Below are 19611 nucleotides of genomic sequence, written 5' to 3'. Positions count from 1 at the left end.
AAATAAAAATAATAAAATTAACTTGTTTGGTGCTCGGCTTCTGATCATTCTTTGACTCTATTTCATGCTTTCGTATTAATTAGCTATATGGAACACTACAGTTGGAGGATGGAAATCTGTTACTTCAATTTCAACCATGTGTGTATTCTTACCATATATTTCCTAAATGCATGATTTTTCTTTCTCTAGTAGTCTCTGCACCAAGCACCTCTGACCATCTCACCACAGACTTCCTTTGTAATCACTGCGGTGGACATGATATTTTTATAACATTGTAAAATGAAAACCCTATTTTGTTAAAAAAAATAATAAATAAACCAAACTCAACTAGCTGCTTATGGAAGCATTTGATTCCTAACTCTAGAACACCTCTGTTTCCATATAGGCTCTATACTGGCCAAAAAAGCAGAAACCAAAAGTCACTTTGCTACTTTCCTTGCTAGCACGGTAATACCATTTGGCACGTGTTCAAGAAAAAATTGTCCGCGGAATTTTGTTTCTGCTAATTATTTTCAAGGCTGTGATATCTTACTCTGCTTTTTTAAAATTACATTTCAGGTGCTATTATTACATTATAGGGATTATTCTAATAGGGCTGATTATTCAGCACCACAAGATAAGGGAAAAGTTTTGTGCTAAAGTGTGAATAGAAAATCTCAAAACAGAGAGAGATTAATGTGAGAAAAGATGCTTCTAATTGACCAAGCAGTTGCTTTTTTAAAAGGGCTTGAAAGTACAGTACTTCTGAGAGAAAGGCACAAGATTTGGAAGGGCCAGAACTCCAACTTTTACAGCAGAAATTATCTCATTAAGATAGTGATTTTACATTAAAAGAAGTACACAAATTCTCTGACTTTATTTCCAGTTCTACTGCCCTTGGAAAGAGCCCACATTTGAAGGCGGGTTCAAGGCGTGCCAGAACAGTCTCCTCCCTCCACCTCCTTCCTCCTTTCTCCCAATCGCTTGGTCTCCTCCTCCCCCAGACGGCTATAGATCAGATGACCAGCAAGCTCTGTTTTCCAATGCTTTCTGCATTCCTGGCTGCCAGCTTCAGCTGCTAAAGGGGCTGCTGCCACCTTCTGCCATCTACACAGCTCAGGAAAAGAAAGGGACCTCAAACCTTCCAGATCCCTTCCTCTCCTAGGAAACTATTGAGCACAGGTAAGAAATATCATTCCTTTTTATTTAGAAATGAGACATGGTTTTAAAAGGAAATCAACTAGAAAAGTGATTGAGATGAATTGAGGTCCTCTGACATCACTATGATGGGCAATCTGTAACAACATAGGGAACACAGCAAAGTCAGAGTGGAAACTTTGTCTTTTAACCAACGTTGGAGAGTATCACTTTTGAGCAAACGTTTCCAAACTTTTTGGTCCTGTGACCTCTTTACATTCCTAAAAATCATTGAGGACCCTCAAAAATGTTTGTTTCCCTAGGTTACTTGACTGTATTGTTGTCATTTACTGTACTAGAAATTCAACTTGTTTCAAAATAACAGTAAGCACATCACAGGCCAGCATAAAAAACGTTTTTAATTATAAATAACCATACATTTTTAAAAATCTGTGAAGAGTGACATTGTTTTTCATGTTTATGAATCTCTGGCTTAATGGAAGACAGTTGTGTTTCTATCTGCTTCTGCACTTAATCTATGTGATATTGCCCAGAATGTAAGCTCTGGTAAACTGTAGTGTATACACATGAGAGAATGAGGGTGAAAAAGACAAATTACAGCTCGTTATTATTATGAAAATAGCTTTGACCTCAAGAGCCCCTTAAGAATTGCTGCTTTGGAACAATAAAATAAGTAAGCTTCTCTTCAACGGGAGTCTCAACTCTGAATCCATGATTCTAAAAGCAAACAAAAAATTTTTGCCAAAGGTTGATCCTCTTGATAGAATCTGCATCAGCACCCTTAGCTGGGCTATAGTTGGACGAAATTATAACATTCCCCAGGAGAATCTTATTTCACAATAAGGCAAGGGCTAAATTAATACCTCTATTTTGAAGTACTAATAAGAAAAGTTAGGACTCCCTTAAACTCCTCTTTTCTTTTTGTCTATATCCAGCTATTTCAAGTTCTTTTAAATCTTCCTCCAGAGTATCTTTTTTAACCTGGCTTGTTCATAATATCCCTACATGAATATTATGAATTCTTATGCAAATTTGTACATGAATTCTTAGAGTAGTGCCAGCGCCTGTCTCTTATCTTTTTCAAAATGCACTTGCTGGCTCAGTAACTTGCATTCCTATTGCCTATGAGATTAAATTCACATTTTTCTGGGGCACCTGGCTGGCTCACCAGGAAGAGCATGCAACTCTTGATCTTGGGGTCATGAGTTTGAGCCACACGTTGGGTGTAGAGATTACTAAGAAAAATAAATAAACTTAAAAGTAAATAAATAAATAAGATCACATTCTTCTAGTGACTTCCAAAGCCCTCTCTAACCCCACCCTACCCTGAGTTCACTGCAGGACAGCAGGAGTGTTCCACCACAGTCCAAAAAAATGGCTCCATTCATGAAGTCCATCCTCCATCACAACACTGTTTTAATGATCATATAAATGCTCTTCCATGTCCTTTCCCATCTATTTAAATCGTAAGCATTCTTTAAGGTTAAATTCGATTCTCCTTTTCACACGAGGCCATTCCAACTACATCAGTTCCACTCTGGATTTTTCCTTTGAGTCTGTATTTAGCTGTGGATTATATATGTACCTATTATCATTATATTGCACCTATTATCAGCCACCTATTATTTACCTAAATTTTTACCTAGGTCTTCCTCCATCCCACCTCTGCCACATCCACATACAGACATTCATGGAATGGCAACATTTTCAAGAACTAAATGATTTCTAGAACTGAATACTTAGATTTTCATCTTGCTGCTACCAAGATGACTAAGTACCTGATTTTAGGGAATTAGGTAATATGCTTCCTCATTTCATCCGGTGTCTGTCTATGCCACAGAATTGAAATCCACAGCAAGGATAAACATGATTGCTTTTCAAATTCAAATTGCTTTTCAAACATTCTAATAATATGGGGTTTTTTTTAATATAATTTATTGTCAAGTTGGCTAACATACCGTGTATAAAGTGTGCTCTTGGTTTTTGGGGTAGATTCCCATGGTTCGTCACTTACATACAACACCCAGTGCTCATCCCAACAAGTGCCCTCCTCAATGCCCATCACTCATTTTCCCCTCTCCCTGCCCCCCCCACCCTCAATTTTTTCTCTGTATTTAAGATTCTTTTATGGTTTGCCTCCCTCCCTCTCTGTTGTAACTATTTTTTCCCCTTCCTGCTCCCATGGTCTTCTGTTAAGTTTCTAAGATCCACATATGAGTGAAAACATATGATATCTGTCCTTCTCAGACTGACTTATGTCACTCAGCATGATGCCTTCCAGTTCCATCCACGTTGCTGCAAATGGCATGATTTCATTCGTTCTCATTGCCAAGTAGTATTCCTCCAATAGTATGTTTTTAAACTCCTCTATGGCTGAAATACATATTCAATCAATACGTGTTATGTTAGAGTTATGAGGAAGTGGTTATGAGGGTATTTGCCACATATAAATGGTTCTCTCCTTGCAGCCTTAGCTAAAATCTAGAATTACAGAATACTGGAGCTGGATAACACCTGTAATATTAACCATGCAACTTCCTCTTTGTCCAAATGAGGAAACCGAGACCATCAAAAATAAGTGACTTGTCCCAGACAAGATTGTGAAGCATGTGACCTCATGTCCATCATGATTTTCTACCATTCACTAGCTTGTGGCTAGTCTCCAAGGCTTGTATAACAAAAACTGTTTTTGTTTGAAAGAACCAATTGCCACTTGCATATTCCTGGGAGGATCGTTCTGAGGTGGTTTGTAACTTTAGATGAAAAAAAGTCAATAATCTGAGAATTTTAGATGAAATATTCAAAGCATATTTATCCAGTGGGAACTATAATTTTCACAGACTGGAGTTAAGAAAGCAAAGGGATACAGATGAGACTGGAAAAGAGGGAAGTTGAGGGGAGGAATAGAAGGGTTATTTGTAGATATACTGAGATCTCACAAGAAGAGTGGTAAGAAAATAATTCAAAATAAGCCCTTGAAGTAAAAAAGAAACCACCGGGGTGGGGGGGGGGCAGGAAAGAAGAGGGAGAATATTGGAGAAGTTACTGTTTTTTTTTAAATATGTTTCAAGTGTTCCTAATATTCCTTCTCTTTCTCACTGGCTTTCAGATGGAGTGAAGGTTTTAAGATAGAAAAAAATTCTACCAGTTCCTTTACACACTGTTGTCACGGCAACAAGGTGTATCATAGCAGACATTTATTCCTTTAACATTGATTGAGCCCCTGATGTATATAAACTTCTTTCCAGATGTGGAAGATTCAAGAAGAAAGGGACAATTCATCTTAAAGAAACTCAGATTGAAGCTGGGCAGACCTATTTGTAATCAAAATAATCTCATTCAGTGTAGTAAGATGTATTTGAGAAGCATAAGTGGGGGTAGGTGTAGGGGGGCACTGGTGAGAGAATGATTAGGTAGGAATGGAGGAGTAAGGGAGGTCTTCACAGAGAAAATGTTTGAGCTGGGCCTGAAAAGGTGAAGAACCAAGGGTCTAGCAGGCAACGAAAACAGGGAAGTTACTGCCTGGCAGGGGAAATGTCGCTGGCAACAATATGGAGCCGGGAGGGTCTGGAAGCCAGAAAATCTCTAAAGAGAAGATGCCAGAAGTGATGAGGGCTGGACTTAAAACAATGCTGGTGGAGATGGAGAGGAGACGCCAAATTCTAGAGACATTTCTGAGTTATAACCTACAGTATTTGCGAGGCAGGTTAGACAAAGGAGTGGAGGACTCCCGGGTTTCCGTTGCAGACAGGTTATTTGGGCATGTTTTAGAAAGTAATTCATTAGTATACCCTACAGCTGGAACTGTGGGTCTGGAGCCAGAAACTGAAATTTGCAAGTTATAGAAACTACCACCCTCTCTCTTCACTTTATGGCCTGAGTCCCTAAAAAAATAGTTTCTATTTGCTATCTTACTTTTTCCCCCACCCCATTCTGCCCTAGATCTTTGTCAACGTGCTTCTGTTCCCTCACATTCCCCAAACTGTTCTACCGACACCAGACCTTCCTAACTTGCCACATTCGATAAACAAGTTTGAGCTTGTACCTAAGCAGTTCCTCCTTAAAGCTCCTTTCTCCCTTGTCTTCTGTGACACTTCTCTCTTAGATTTACAAAACTGAACTAATTATTTTCCACTTGGCTTGCCATTCTCTTTTTTCTTAGTTATAATGAGGTAACCACTCAACAAGTTGCCCAAGCCAGCAACTTTGAAGTCACCCGCAGTTCCTCCTTCTTCCATTTGATCTACAGCCAATTAGCTAAAAACCAATCCTGATATTTCATCTCTCTTGAATCCATCCAGTGCTTTTGTCCCCACAGCCGCTACCTTACTTAGTTTATAGCTTCATCAACTGTTACCTTAACTGTTAAAATTACTTCTGAGGTTGTTTTCTGGCCTCTGTTCAGTCTTGCCCCATCAAATCCATCCTCTACACAGCTGCCAGGGTGAACTTTTCAAAACATAAATCTGACCATGTCTTTCTCCTACTTAAAGAGATTCAGTATTTTTTTTCAGAAAAACAGTTCAAACTCTTTAGCCTACTTAAGCAAGGCCTTTATAATCGGACTCTCCTTTACAAGTTTATGTCAAACTGAACTATTTTGCAAGTTGCATTTTATGTGAATTGAACCAGACAGAATCAAGAATAGAGAAATAATAGTCTCATTTTTCAAATTTTTTTTTTAAGTTTTATTTTATTTTGAGAGAGACAGAAACAGCACAAGTCAGGGAGGGGCAGAAAGAGAGGGAGAGAGAGAATCTCAAGCAGGCTCCAAGCTGCCAGCACAAAGCCCGATGCAGGGCCTGAACCCATGAAACCATGAGATCATGAACTGAGCTGAAACTGAGGGTCGGACACTTAACTGACTGAGCCACCCAGGTGCTCCATAATAGTCTCACTTTATAGGCAAAATGGAAATATGTGAACTCCTCCAAATTAGTTTATGTAGAATGACACAATTTCAAAGGTGATAGGGCAAGTGAGTTGTGAGCTGTTAACACTCTTCCCACATTTAAGTGTCTCTCATACTTGACAATTACCTGCTTCCATGTTGGTATTATGTAAGCTAGGCTATTCTTGAGACATACAGGTTATTGTTATGCTATTTTTAAAATATTCACTACTGAGGCACCTGGGTGGCTCAGTTGATTGAGCATCCGACTCCGGCTCGGGTCATGATCTCACAGTTCTTGAGTTCAAGACCTGCCTTGGGCTCTGTACTGACAGCTTAGAGTCTGGAGCCTCCTTCGGATTCTGTCTTCCTCTCTCTCTGCCCCTCCCCTCCTCGCACTCTCTCTCTCTCTCTCAAAAATAAACATTTTTAAAACTTTAAATATTCACTACTATCATAATTTTAAATATTTTTATATCTGATAGTAATGTCATCAAAGCGCTGAGGGGTATTATTACTGCTTGTGCTGAAAAACACCTCCAAATAAATATTTTCCAAATAAGTTGGAAAAACAGTTAGATGTCAGAAAACAATGACAAAAAGGCCAAAGTACCACACGATAGAATGTGTGGAGAGAGAGCACTATGCAAAGAATCGGCTATAATGCTGAGAAAGTTGAAACAAAGAAAGAAAGCAAGAATACACTCTGGTTGTTATAGGTTTATGTCCTCCGAGGATATCTCTTTACTACTTTTGTATTTGCTTCCAAGGAAAAGTTAATCTTGAACTATCTGAGATCTTCAGAAATGCTTTCTTCCTACCCAGTGGGACTGCATTTGCATTAACTGCAGGAAAAGTGATGAGGTTCCAAACAAGCAAGGTTCTCTCAGAATTCCCTGCTCCAGGCTTTTGCTCACGTAGTTCCCTCTTTGTGCAAAGCTCTTCCCCTGGCCTTGTAAATGCCTGCCTCTCATATGTAGAACAAGCAGAGGGTTACTGGAGGGGGTGTGGGAGGGGGGATGAGCTACGTGGGGAAGGGGCATTAAGGAATCTACTCCTGAAATCATTGTTGCGCTATATGCTAACTAATTTGGATGTAAATTAAAAAAAAAGAAAATTAATAAAAAAGAAAAGAAAATGCCTGCCTCTCTTTCAAGGCAGCATGATTATCACTTCCTCTAAGAAGTTTTCTTCCACACACCACCAGGCAGACAGAGAGGATCTCTTGTAAACCCAGCTCTGCACAGCGTTCATTGTACTATTTTGTAATTGTTGATATATTTGTCTCTCCCTAGACTCTGAGTAATTGCAGGGTAAGTATTGTGTTTTGTCAGCTTTCTAGCTCCATGCCTGATACGTAGTGCATGCTCAGTAATTACCTGATGAATGATTTCAAATATTGTGTAATATTATTCTTTTTAAGGTAGTAGTGTCCTCTAAATTAATTCACTCATTGACTAAATACTCACTGTAGTAAACACTAGTAATTTCATTCAATTCCATCCAATATACTATTTAGGGCTTTTCAAGTAAATTATTTTACAAAAATATGAATGCATTACATAACATTAAAGTTTGTAGAGAAGACCACCCTAGCCATTATTTCATATATATGAAATTATATATACATATATGCTTGTATATTATATATCTATATAAATTTGATAACTATCCACATTTGTATATGTATAAGGAATTGAACCTAGATAAAACTGTTAAATAGCCACCAATTCACAAGTGTTTTGGGTTACCTTAATTTGGATTAAGGTTTTTAACTGGGTTTAAAAAAAATTTTTTTTTCAACGTTTATTTATTTTTTTTGGGACAGAGAGAGACAGAGCATGAACAGGGGAGGGGCAGAGAGAGAGGAAGACAGAATCGGAAACAGGCTCCAGGTTCCGAGCCATCAGCCCAGAGCCCGACGCGGGGCTCGAACTCACGGACCGCGAGATCGTGACCTGGCTGAAGTCGGACGCTTAACCGACTGCGCCACCCAGGCGCCCCTTTAACTGGGTTTTAATTTCTGGCTTCTTCTACCACATATGTTTGGCCTCAGCAGACTATGCCAGAAAAAAATTTGAGTCACTTCTCTACTTATGAGCTTCGACTTAAATACTCCTCTATATACCAAGGACTACTGTGAAGCAGCCACATGCCTTAGAGCCCCAACCATAATTACCCTCAGGAACCCAAGGTACTGCTGAACTCTGGAGTAGGGCCTCTTAATCATTTCTGTGGCATGGGCCCTCACAGACAATCTGGTGAAGTTTGTGGACCCCTTCACAAAATAATGTGTTTACATGGATAACATTTAGTACTTAATTGCTCAGTAGGTTAAGCATTCGACTTCAGCTCAGGTCATGATCTCATGGTTAGTGAGCTGAAGCCCCATGTCGGGCTCTGTGCTGACAGTTCAGAGCCTGCTTCGGATTCTGTGTCTCCCTCTCTCTGCCCCTCCCTCACTCATGCTCTGTCTCTCTCTCTTTCTCTCAAAAACAAATAAATATCTAAAAAATTATCTTAAATACTTAGGCTTATAAAGGAAACTTATTATATTAAATTGAGTTATCAAAAAAGGGTTTTTTAACAAATTTTGATATAGTATATATATGCCTCTTTATCAAGACATAAATAGGGGCGCCTGGGTGGCGCAGTCGGTTAAGCGTCCGACTTCAGCCAGGTCACAATCTTGCGGTCCGTGAGTTCGAGCCCTGCGTCGGGCTCTGGGCTGATGGCTCAGAGCCTGGAGCCTGTTTCCGATTCTGTGTCTCCCTCTCTCTCTGCCCCTCCCCCGTTCATGCTCTGTCTCTCTCTGTCCCAAAAATAAATAAACGTTGAAAAAAAATTTTTAAAAAGACATAAATAACAAAATTTGGGGCACTTGGGTGGCTCAGTCAGTTTTGAACATTGGCTTCAGCTCAGGTCGTGATCTCACGGTTCAGGAGTTCAAGCCCCATTGGGCTCTCTTTCTCTGCTGTCAGCACAGAGCCTGCTTTGGACCCTCTCTCTCCCTCTTTCTCTGCCCCTCCTCACCTTACACACGTGCACGCGCTTTCTCTCTCTCTCAAAAATAAATAAACATTAAAAAAAAATTTTGCAAACAAACATGCAAACAAACCAACCCAAAATCTACTGGTGGGACTAATAACTTCTGTATATTTCAAAGTAGTAAGGAGTTTAAACCCTATTTCAAGATCTCTACAACAATTATAACACAATAGGAAATATGTGTTTCCATTACTGACATCAGAGATACTGCTAATAATACATACTGTGGTTTCCTACACGACCATAAGGGGAGGAACTGCTAAATTTCAGTTAGAAGTTGGTGAAAATAGGAGCACCTAGCTGGCTCAGTTGGTTAAGTGTCCAACTTCACTTCGGGTCATGATCTCGAGGTCCATGAGCTTGAGCCCTGTGTTGGACTCTGCTGACAGCTCAGAGCCTGAAGCCTGCTTCAGATTCTGGGTCTCTGTTTCTCTCTGCCCCTCCCCTGCTCACACTCTGTCTCTCTTTCTCTCTCACAAAAATAAATAAACATTTAAAAAATTTTTTAGAAGTTGGTGAAAATAAATGTAATTTTTTATTTGTAATATGTAATTTTTTCCTATCTAAGTTTACAAATTTCTCAGGTATAGAAACCCTTCTTCACAGACAAAGGTCTAGAAGGATATACACAATATTGGAGTGGGGTGGAATAGGGTGGGGCAGAGGAGAAAAGCAAAAAGAAGAAGTTTTAACATGTTTAAGTCCTGTATTATTTGGGTTTTATTTTTTTTTTATTTTTACAGAAACACTGTATTTATGTATTACTTGTGTAAAAAGCATAGTATAACCCAAACTCCAGACCAAAAGCTATGGCTGCTCAAGGAGAAAAAGGGCCATCAGATGCCAGAGCGCTGTGGCGTCCTCACACACTGCCCTTACTCCCAGGCAGAAACACTACCTTTATCATTGTCTCACTTTTGGCACTTTCACAACGAAGTCACAAAGCTTCAGTCTCCCATGCACATGAACCCATTGGTTGTAAGACAGACATAGAACCAATCCATAGTTAAATGACAAGCATCGTATATGTATATTGATGATACATTTCCTCCAAGATACTAGGACAATACTTCAGTTCAGTAGTGGGCCACTTATCCACCCTTTATAATACTGTCTTATGAGAAGATGCTTTCTAGATTCCAAACATTTGTTGGTTTACAAGAGAACATTTGAACACGTATATTCATAAGCTGAAGACCCAAGTGTTTATTAAATATCCAAAGTGTTCATCAGCATACTGGGTGATACACTGACTTCTGAGTTTGGAGGTAATAGAAGGCAGTAAGTAGAAAAATATTTTTGGGGTGGAAATGGAAAAACCACTACCTTTTCACAAATGACTCTTTGCTTTCATTAGGAATAAAGATGACTGCTATACCAGTAGATGATTGCATCAACTTTGTGGGAATGAAATTTATTGACAATACACTTTACTTTGTAGGTAAGTCTAAAGCAATAGGCCAGATAAGGATTCTGATAAATGTATTCAGCTAGAAAAGATGTTGTGAGATAAACTATTGAGCACCTCTTTTTTTTATCACCAAATTCTGTTGTAATACCGGTGACCCTCTTTTCTGGAAAAGAATAAAAAATACTGGGCCTCTAGAAATTAACCACAATATGTCCAACGTCCTAGCACCTTGTCTCACCACATGTCCTGTCACTTTAGCTAGCAGAAGCCAACCCATAAGATGGCTGCAGGTGCACATGATGAAATCTCTCAAAATTGGGTACACTCAGGGAATATAATTTCCTGCAACAAACTGGCAAATCACATAACAAATACCTTAAATCTGGAGTTCTGTAAGTAGATTATGCCAGTTTATGTAAACAAACTTGACAAATAAAAACAGATTCTAATGATTCATCTTCTGTGGGCAGCTTGGCTCCATTTGAAAGTTTGGCTTCATTTGAAAGATTCACAGAAAGTCCCTAGGTGACTTTCCATTGAAACCATAAACTTAAGAGTAATCTATCACTTTACAAAATTTCCTTTTAAGTAAAAATTTAAATTTGTGAACTCTGGATTTGGGTTTTATTCTAATTTAACTGAGACCACACTAAGTCTAATGAGCTCCATTTTATGCGACCTCTAGCACGATTGTATAATATTTCTGATGGAGGCCCACAGAGGCCATCACTGGTTAGTTAGTGGTTAAACACTGGGGAGTGACAGACGAGTTATAAAATGGTAGGGTAAGAGGAGATTGTGAATTGAAATATAGAATTTAACGTATTTTGTTTCTCTTTTTTTCCCCTTTAGCTGACAGTGATGGTAAAGTATAAATTTATTTCTCTTTCTTTGCAAAATCAGTAGCTACTTGAGTAAGCACCTCTCAGACACATCCATATCCCCATTCTCAGCTGAGAGAAACTGGTACTAGGCCATTTGAGAAGCTAATCTTCCCTCAAAGGAATGTGGACTCAAAAGAACAGCCTCGGAATAAAGATGACCATAAGGGATACAGAGAAGAACCGCTAGCAAAATATGCTTCTCTCTACACCTTAGAAACTTCTCTAGCTCTTAGAATCTACAAAATAGACTTCGCTTATTACAGAGATTCTAAGATTATGAGGAGGTCATGGATTCTCTGGAGGAAAAGGGGATTGAAGCAAGAGAATTGTCCAAAGTCAAGGAAACCTTCCTTTAACCCTCTCTCTCAGAAATGTTTTGGGAAGAAGCCTGGGAGGCTCCCAGGTGGCAGAGGATTCTGGAAACAGAGGAGACAGGAGAGGGTAGAGCAGGCAGAATTATGAAGCTGAGCCATTATGTCTTATTAAGATGTGGATGTACCCAGTTCTTGTCCTTCTGGCATTCAGGTAGGACCATACCCATGTCTGGCCTATGATCCTCCAAAAGACCCCAGATTATGAGAGGCCATGAGTTTCTCATACTTTTCCTTAAAATTAACACTTTTCCCATTCTTAAGGTCATCCTTACTGTACTTGAAATAGAAAGTATCAACTTAAAAAAAAATACTATTTTTCACATGTCTTTTTCCCCCCAGCTTTACTGAAATATAATTGACCTATAACTCCTCATGTTTCTTAAAGATTGCCTTGCTCTCCATTTATTTAATTCAGTAAATATTGGTATCTGTATCCCAGGTGCTATGTCAAGCAGTAGGATACAGTGGTGAGCAAAACATGGTTCCTATAGGGAGAAGAAGGCCCATGAGGAAGACAATTGGAATATAGTATGTTAAGTGTTACAAAGACACAGGATGCTATGGGAGCACATGGAAGAGGCACCTAATTCAGTCCAGTAGATTCTGGGAGGGCACTTTGAAGGAGGGACAGATTTAAAGAGTGAATAGGGGTTAGTGAAGAGAAGGTATTGTGGGCAGGGAGAAGACAGCATGCACAGGCCAAGATATGAAAGAAAGCATGGCATGTCTGAGCAATTAAAAGTAATTCAGAATGGGAGTAGGAGAATGAAGAGAGAAGAAGGATAAACAGGGTGCAGATAAAGAAGCTTCCTTTATTCCAAGATAGGGAATTTAGACCTTATCTTTGGGATAATGGGGATTCAGAAAGCATAATATGTACGACCTGGGATACAGATCAATTTGCTGCAACAAAGAAACCCAAAAATATAGTAAGAGAAAATGCTTCCATAAAATACAAGTCCAAGTTGGTAGTTCATGATGATGGTGGGATCTCAAGTTTCTTCTCTACTGCTATTCCAGTATCCCTAAGTTGTTGAACTCATTCACATACTTGAAAATCATTACCATACTTCCTAGGTCCATATCCCAGCTAGCAAGAAAGGGTTCAAAATAAGAGGAAGACAGCCCCATTCCTTTTAAAGTCTCTACTTGGAAGTTGTACACATCAACTCCACTCATATTCCATTCATTAGAATTTAGTCACCTGGCGATACCAACTGCAAGGGAATCTGGAAAATATAATTTTTATTCTAGGTGGCTATGTGCCCCATTAAAAATCAGAGATAACATGCTCATATCTCTGAATTTTAACTTTAATTAAAATTGAATTTTAATTCCTCCTGGCTTCAGTATAAAGAATTGATGTGGGTTGGGGCGCCTGGGTGGCGCAGTCGGTTAAGCGTCCGACTTCAGCCAGGTCACGATCTCGCGGTCCGGGAGTTCGAGCCCCGCGTCAGGCTCTGGGCTGATGGCTCAGAGCCTGGAACCTGTTTCCGATTCTGTGTCTCCCTCTCTCTCTGCCCCTCCCCCGTTCATGCTCTGTCTCTCTCTGTCCCAAAAATAAATAAAAAAACGTTGAAAAAAAATTTTTTTAAAAAAAGAATTGATGTGGGGACAAAAAAAAAAAAAAAAAAAGGGAGATGCCAATTAAGAGGTTATTACTGCAGTCCCTGTAAGAAACGATGGTGACATGAATTAAGGTAGGCACAGTGGATGCCTATGAAGAACTGTGCATGGATTTTAGAAATACTTAAAAGAATCAAGAGGACACAGTGGGGCTGGATTTCGAAGGGGATGGAAAGAAAGACCGAAAAGATAATGCCTACATTTTTGCACTTAGCCAATTTGTACCGTTCAGTTAAATAGGAAACACAAGAGGAAAAGCAGGGTAATGAGGAATGTGGAGCAAAGAGGAAGACATAAATTTAGTTTTAGATCTTATCTGTGGGACATCCTAGTGGAAATGTCCAGTGGACTCTTGGACATAAAGTTCTTAGATCCGGATGAAAATGTGGACTGGATATATAAATTCTTTTAACATTTATTCATTTTTGAGAGACAGAGAGAGACAGAGCACGAGTGTGGGAGGGGTGGAGAGAGAGGGAGACACAGAATCTGAAGCAGGCTCCAGGTTCTCAGCTGTCAGCACAGAGTCTGAGGCAGAGCTTGAACTCACGAACTATGATCATAAATACAACTAATCCAGGAAGTAGAATGACTGGGTTGACAGAAAAAAGGGGATGATTGGTAAATCAATGTTTCAGTAGAAGATACATGCAAAACACAGATGGAGTTAGCCCTAGACACGAGAAGGAGCACCTTTTCCACATTTTCCCCCTGGGACAAGAAGTGGGGGGGGGGGGGGGTAGAGGAAATTAACCGGTGGTGCCACAGTTATGTTTGTAAGTGGAGAGGCAGGAAATCATTTGCAGAAAGCGAAAGCAGAGGTCACAATGTAGAGATCCTTAGGAGATAGGAGAAGATTTAGAATCACAGCTCTGTACCACGGAGGATTGCTGAGCTATAACAGAAAGGAAGTATTGACAATCGGTGAACTGGGAATGTGCCAATTTGTACATTTGTATAATTGCTTGGCAGCAACCCTCAGCAGCCAGTCTTGGGGTTTTGTAGTAAAAGGACAAATAAATTCAGGATTTAAGACACTGGCAAAGGATAGATAAAATGATGAGCTGTGAGGCCCAGGCTTCATAGAGAAGAAAGGGAAGACAGGAAGAGGTTAGACAGAAAATGTTAAGAGGCAGGAGGACTCTAAACATAGAGGAAAAGCTTAAGAAAGCTAAAAGGATGGGAGATTGTGGTTTGAAAATAGGATATTTGAATTTAAGACCATAGAAGTAGGGGCGCCTGGGTAGCTCAGTCGGTTAAGAGTCCGACTTCAGCTCAGGTCATGATCTCATGGGTTCATGAGTTCAAGCCCCACGTCGGGTTCTGTCTGGAGCCTGCTCTAGATTATGTCTCTCCCTCTCTCTCTGCCCCTTCCCATTCACACTCTGTCTCTCTCTCTCAAAAATAAATAAACTTAAAAAAAAAAGACTATATGAGTAGAGTAGTGATAAAAAGGTGATAATAAGAATCAGGGTGCGCTCTTGGAAGTGGGTTAAAAAACACTGTGCAACTTTGTCCTACCATCTTCTACACCAGAAGATTATGATTAGCAGTTATTGAAAACTGAAATATATAGAATGATTATTTGTAATTTAGGAAGAAAAAAACATATTCTTTAATGAGATTTAATGTGCATTGTAGAAAACCTGGAAACAGATTACTTTGGCAAGCTTGAACATAAACTCTCAATCTTACGAAACTTGAACGACCAAGTTCTCTTCATTAACCAGGGAGATCAACCTGTGTTTGAGGATATGCCTGATTCTGACTGTACAGGTATTTTTTTAAATATATATTTGTAACTTAAAAATGACAAGCTTACTTCTTCCCATTCCAGTTAACTACCTATGTTTTTCTAGGATAGACCTAATCTTCAGATGAAAAATCACAGGAGTAGTAATAATTTCACACACAAAAAACTTGATAAGGTCCACATTTTTTAGTTGGGGTGAAAAATTGATGCAACAAAGATATTGCTAGGGGTCAAGCTATTCTGAGCCTATATGAGGGTCGCCAATCCCTTCACTATAATTGCACTAAGTCTACAGAATCTCCATATGGACCTTAATCGCTGTTGGTTATAGCTAAATTGCTGATGGAATTTTCAAAACTCAAAATCAAAAATAAATACACAAGCATTTGGAGTGAGTCTGTCTTCCACCAGAAATTTAGAATGCCTTAAAAGGAATCTGTTTACTGTGCCTTCCAAGGTTTGAATTCCAAATATCAGAATTTAGGCAGAGTTGAAACAGTGAATGTGCACTTTGGGGAAGAAAAAAACTAAATTTGTACCAAAACAGATAGATTTTCAATATTCTATTTAACATTTAAATGTTAAAAACAATCTTTTAGAATTCATAGTATCTCTAAAACACTCAAAAAGTTGCTGTATTTGTGTTATAATACATATGATGAATGTGTTTTAAAGAATGTGAGCGTGCCCATGTAAAGTCTCCTGCTAAATGGCTGAATCTCAGAGTACAGAAATGGTGATGGGTTTGTTAAGGATTATCCCTAGGCAAATTTCCATAAATGGTGATTTGTAAAAATTCTTCTAATTAGGGTTCTTATTTATTAATGTTTATTTCAGATAATGCACCCCGGACTGAATTTATCATATATATGTATAAAGATAGCCTCACTAGAGGTCTGGCAGTAACCATCTCTGTGAATTATAAGACCATGTCTACTCTCTCCTGTGAGAACAAAATTATTTCCTTTAAGGTAAGGCTGAGCCTTAATTTGTTTTAGTCATATTTACATGCAAAATTAAAAAATCCAAATATCCTCAGTCCAATCTTTTTTTTTCAAGTGTATTTATTTATTTTGAAAGAGAGAGAGAGTGGGAGAGGAGCAGAGAGAATCCCAAGCAGGATCCATGCTGTCAGTGCAGAGCCCAGCTCGGGGCTTGATCTCACAAATCGTGAGATCATGACCTGAGCTGAAACCAAGAATTGGACACTTAATGGACTGAGCCAGCCAGGTACCCCAGAATTATATTTTCATGTGGCATTTTCCCCCTTCCCAAGTTGCCCCTTGGCATGTCTACTAAGGCCATACTCCTAACTTTCAGTAGAAAGTGATCTTGATAGCAGTTCTTTATTGGCAAATCCCCATTTAGCAAATCGTTCACGACATGGGATTCACCTTTGAAATTGTCAGTTTGTGAGCATCTCCAGGCTGCTCTCATTGGGAGGAAAGTTTTCTGGGTCACTCTGTAGTTATAGTTAATGGTTGTTTATCTGATAATAATGGAACTAGGCAAATCCAGGTGTAGGGGAGGCTGAAGTTTACACAATTTGGGCAGCCCTTTTAAAGAAAGAGAATATAAAATCAACAAAGGCATAAAGTTGATGCTTTATTTAGAAAAAGAAGGGGACTTAAAAGAGACCTGTATAAGTGAGGGGCTCTGACATTTAAGCTTCATAGCAAATGTGCTTCTGGAAGGACTCAGTCAAGGGGCAGGAAGAGGGAAAGGAAGGTGTTAGGACCAGTTTTAGGTCATGCTCTTTAATCCCATTTTCCACCCATTAATAAGGATCTTAGCAGTGATTATAAATATAGACTAAGTTCGAGATAATAAGGCACAACTGGCTGCCATTATGTGCTCACCTTTCTGGGTTGCTTACTAGCTATAAAGTCCTAGTGCTTCTGGTTACCCCTGTTTTCCTTTGGGCAAGAACCTTCATGACACCAAGACGGATTTGTTTCAAGACCTTACTGTCTGTCTGTTTCTTGTATGTACATCCAGGCATGGTCAGGATTCTCTCAGACTTACTAAAGCAACTGGGAGAGGACCAAAATAAGAGATGTTAGGTCAGGGGTGCCTGGGTGGCTCAGTCGGTTAAACATCCCATTTTGGCTCAGGTCATGACCTCACAGTTGGTGGGTTTGAGCCCCATGTCAGGCTCTGTGCTGACAGCTCAGAGCCTAGAACCTGCTTCGGATTCTGTGTCTCCCTCCCTCTCTCTCTGCCCCTCCCCTGCGCATACTTTCTCTCTCTCTCTCTCTCTCTCTCTCTCTCTCTCTCTCTGTCTCTCTCTGTCTCTTTCAAAAATAAGTAAACATTTAAAAAAATTTTTTTAAGGTAAGATATGTTAGGTCAAGCTTGCCTCTCCCTGGGTTCAGATTCAACCCCTCATGATGTAATGATGCAAAGAATACCTTAGGCCCTTGGAGCACTCAAGTTTCACCAGGTAGGACTTTCCAAGTTGAGTGTTCCCCAAGGTCACTAGGATTGTTTCCACATCCATTTGTTGTGCATCTTCCCAATAAGGGCTATGAATAGTCAACACCAAAACTAAAGAAAGCTACTGCCCCAAGATTCCTTGCCTCTGTTCTGAAATGTGGCCTTGAACTAGTTAGAGATCACCTATTCCACCTATCCACACTTCCACCTTCAACTATAACTTTCTACACTAGGTTTGAACTAAAAGGTTTATCTGTCTTTAATATTTCTAGAGTTTTTGAAGTTTTAGCTAAGGATTATTTATCACTTATACATTAGATATTAGGTTGGTCCCAAACTGTCTCCCCTAGGTTGGGGTCTCTTCCTACATTCTGGTATATCGTAGACAACCTCAGAAATATGTGCCAGTGGGTGAACTAGTTTATACTGTCATCAGTTCAAGACCCTCACATGTTGATAAAGGAAAAAGGTCAAGAGTTATGACTATAAATTCCATAATGGATTGAGAAGTTTGGAGGTACCCCCAGGTTCTTTCAGGCCTCTTGAGAGGAGGCTGGAATACTATTTTGGGTCTGGAGGTCTCTCCATCAATCCTTAGATAGGATAATGCTCATCTTTGCTACCAGGGGGTCAAAATTAAGTTCAAAATGTCTGTTGGCTCCAGGATTAATATGGAAAGAAACTTGGGTGGTCCTCACATTTTCTAGTCCATTCTGAAAAGTAGGTATGATGCACTAATAGGAAAAGTGCAGGCAGTACTGTCAGTTGGGGGACCGGCAGGATAACGGTTTCACATAATCTAGCTATTCTTGAGAAAACCCTCTTCTGTGGCTGAAAGATATAAGAATCAGCATTTGGCTTTCAGGGTAGGACCCAGCCAAATTCAGGATAGAAATGCAGGAACTACTATGGAACTGGAGTGCTTGGCAGAGAAAAAGTGCTGACTAAGCCAATAAGCAGGGCTATCCTGGAACCCAGGACCTAGCCCTAGTACAAGTAGTGGGTCTATTTATTTATTATTTATTTATTTAATATATGAAATTTATTGTCAAATTGGTTTCCATACAACACCCAGTGCTCATCCCAAAAGATGCCCTCTTCAATACCCATCACCTACCCTACCCTCCCTCCCACCCCCCCATCAACCCTCTGTTTGTTCTCAGTTTTTAAGAGTCTCTTATGATTTGACTCTCTATTAGTGGGTCTATTTACAGCAAGTTTCAGTCCTAGGCTCCACTGAAGGAGGGACGAAGCTGAGATGCCTGCACTTTCTGCCTCTCTCACATTAGGCTCATAAACAAGAGCTAGCCTATGCCTAGGGGTGGAGGTCATCAATGTCTTTGGCTGTGAATGGTTGAAGAAAACAGGAATTGACATTAGCCTAAGAAGGTTGTGGTCTGTGCTGGAACTCTGCTTCATCTTGATCAGATATGGACTCCACTCAGGGGAGAGGAGAAAAGGAAGCTACCTGATGGTTAAATTGGGAGAAACTAGAGGCTTAAACCTGAATGTGCATTCAATGGTGGGAAAAGGCAGATTAAACAAGGAGAACAGATTAGGAATTAGGAAGGAAATAAAATCAATATTCTTATATTCAGAGGTTTGGGTTTTTTTTTTTTTCCTTGCACTTCTTTAGTTCTTTGCAGTAATGTACTTCAAAATAAACCACACATATTCAAATTGTTCATGTTCTTAAAAAATTAAGTATTTTTTTTCCTCTATAGGAAATGAGTCCTCCTGAGAGTATCAATGATGAAGGAAATGACATCATATTCTTTCAGAGAAGTGTTCCAGGACATGATGATAAGATACAATTTGAGTCTTCATTGTACAAGGGGTACTTTCTAGCTTGTGAAAAAGAGAAAGATCTTTTCAAACTCATTTTGAAAAAAAAGGATGAAAATGGGGATAAGTCCATAATGTTCACTGTTCAAAACAAGAATTAGATATTAAAATTGCATAATTTGAACTTTCTGAGTTTTTGTCTTTCAGAAAGGTTGCAAGACTTTGTGTCTATAATTGTAATAATGAAATAAAATGGATAATGGTCT

General features: G+C 39.4%; 2 protein-coding genes across 3 annotated transcripts in view; one reads left to right on the top strand and one right to left on the bottom strand.

Annotated features, from left to right (window-relative positions):
- Positions 1–19611, bottom strand: part of LOC125176281 (testis-expressed protein 12) — a 107701-nt gene that overhangs the window by 54905 nt on the left and 33185 nt on the right. The window lies entirely within an intron of this gene.
- Positions 978–19529, top strand: IL18 (interleukin 18). Its single transcript, XM_047877505.1, has 6 exons — positions 978–1161; positions 10434–10517; positions 11340–11351; positions 15013–15147; positions 15962–16095; positions 19285–19529. The coding sequence occupies exons 2-6, from the start codon at positions 10442–10444 to the stop codon at positions 19504–19506; spliced, it is 579 nt and encodes a 192-aa protein (XP_047733461.1). The 5' UTR covers positions 978–1161; positions 10434–10441; the 3' UTR covers positions 19507–19529.

The sequence above is a fragment of the Prionailurus viverrinus genome, chromosome D1, assembly GCF_022837055.1.
Source record: "Prionailurus viverrinus isolate Anna chromosome D1, UM_Priviv_1.0, whole genome shotgun sequence".
Lineage (NCBI taxonomy): Eukaryota > Metazoa > Chordata > Mammalia > Carnivora > Felidae > Prionailurus > Prionailurus viverrinus.
This window is presented reverse-complemented; position numbering and strand designations above follow the sequence as displayed.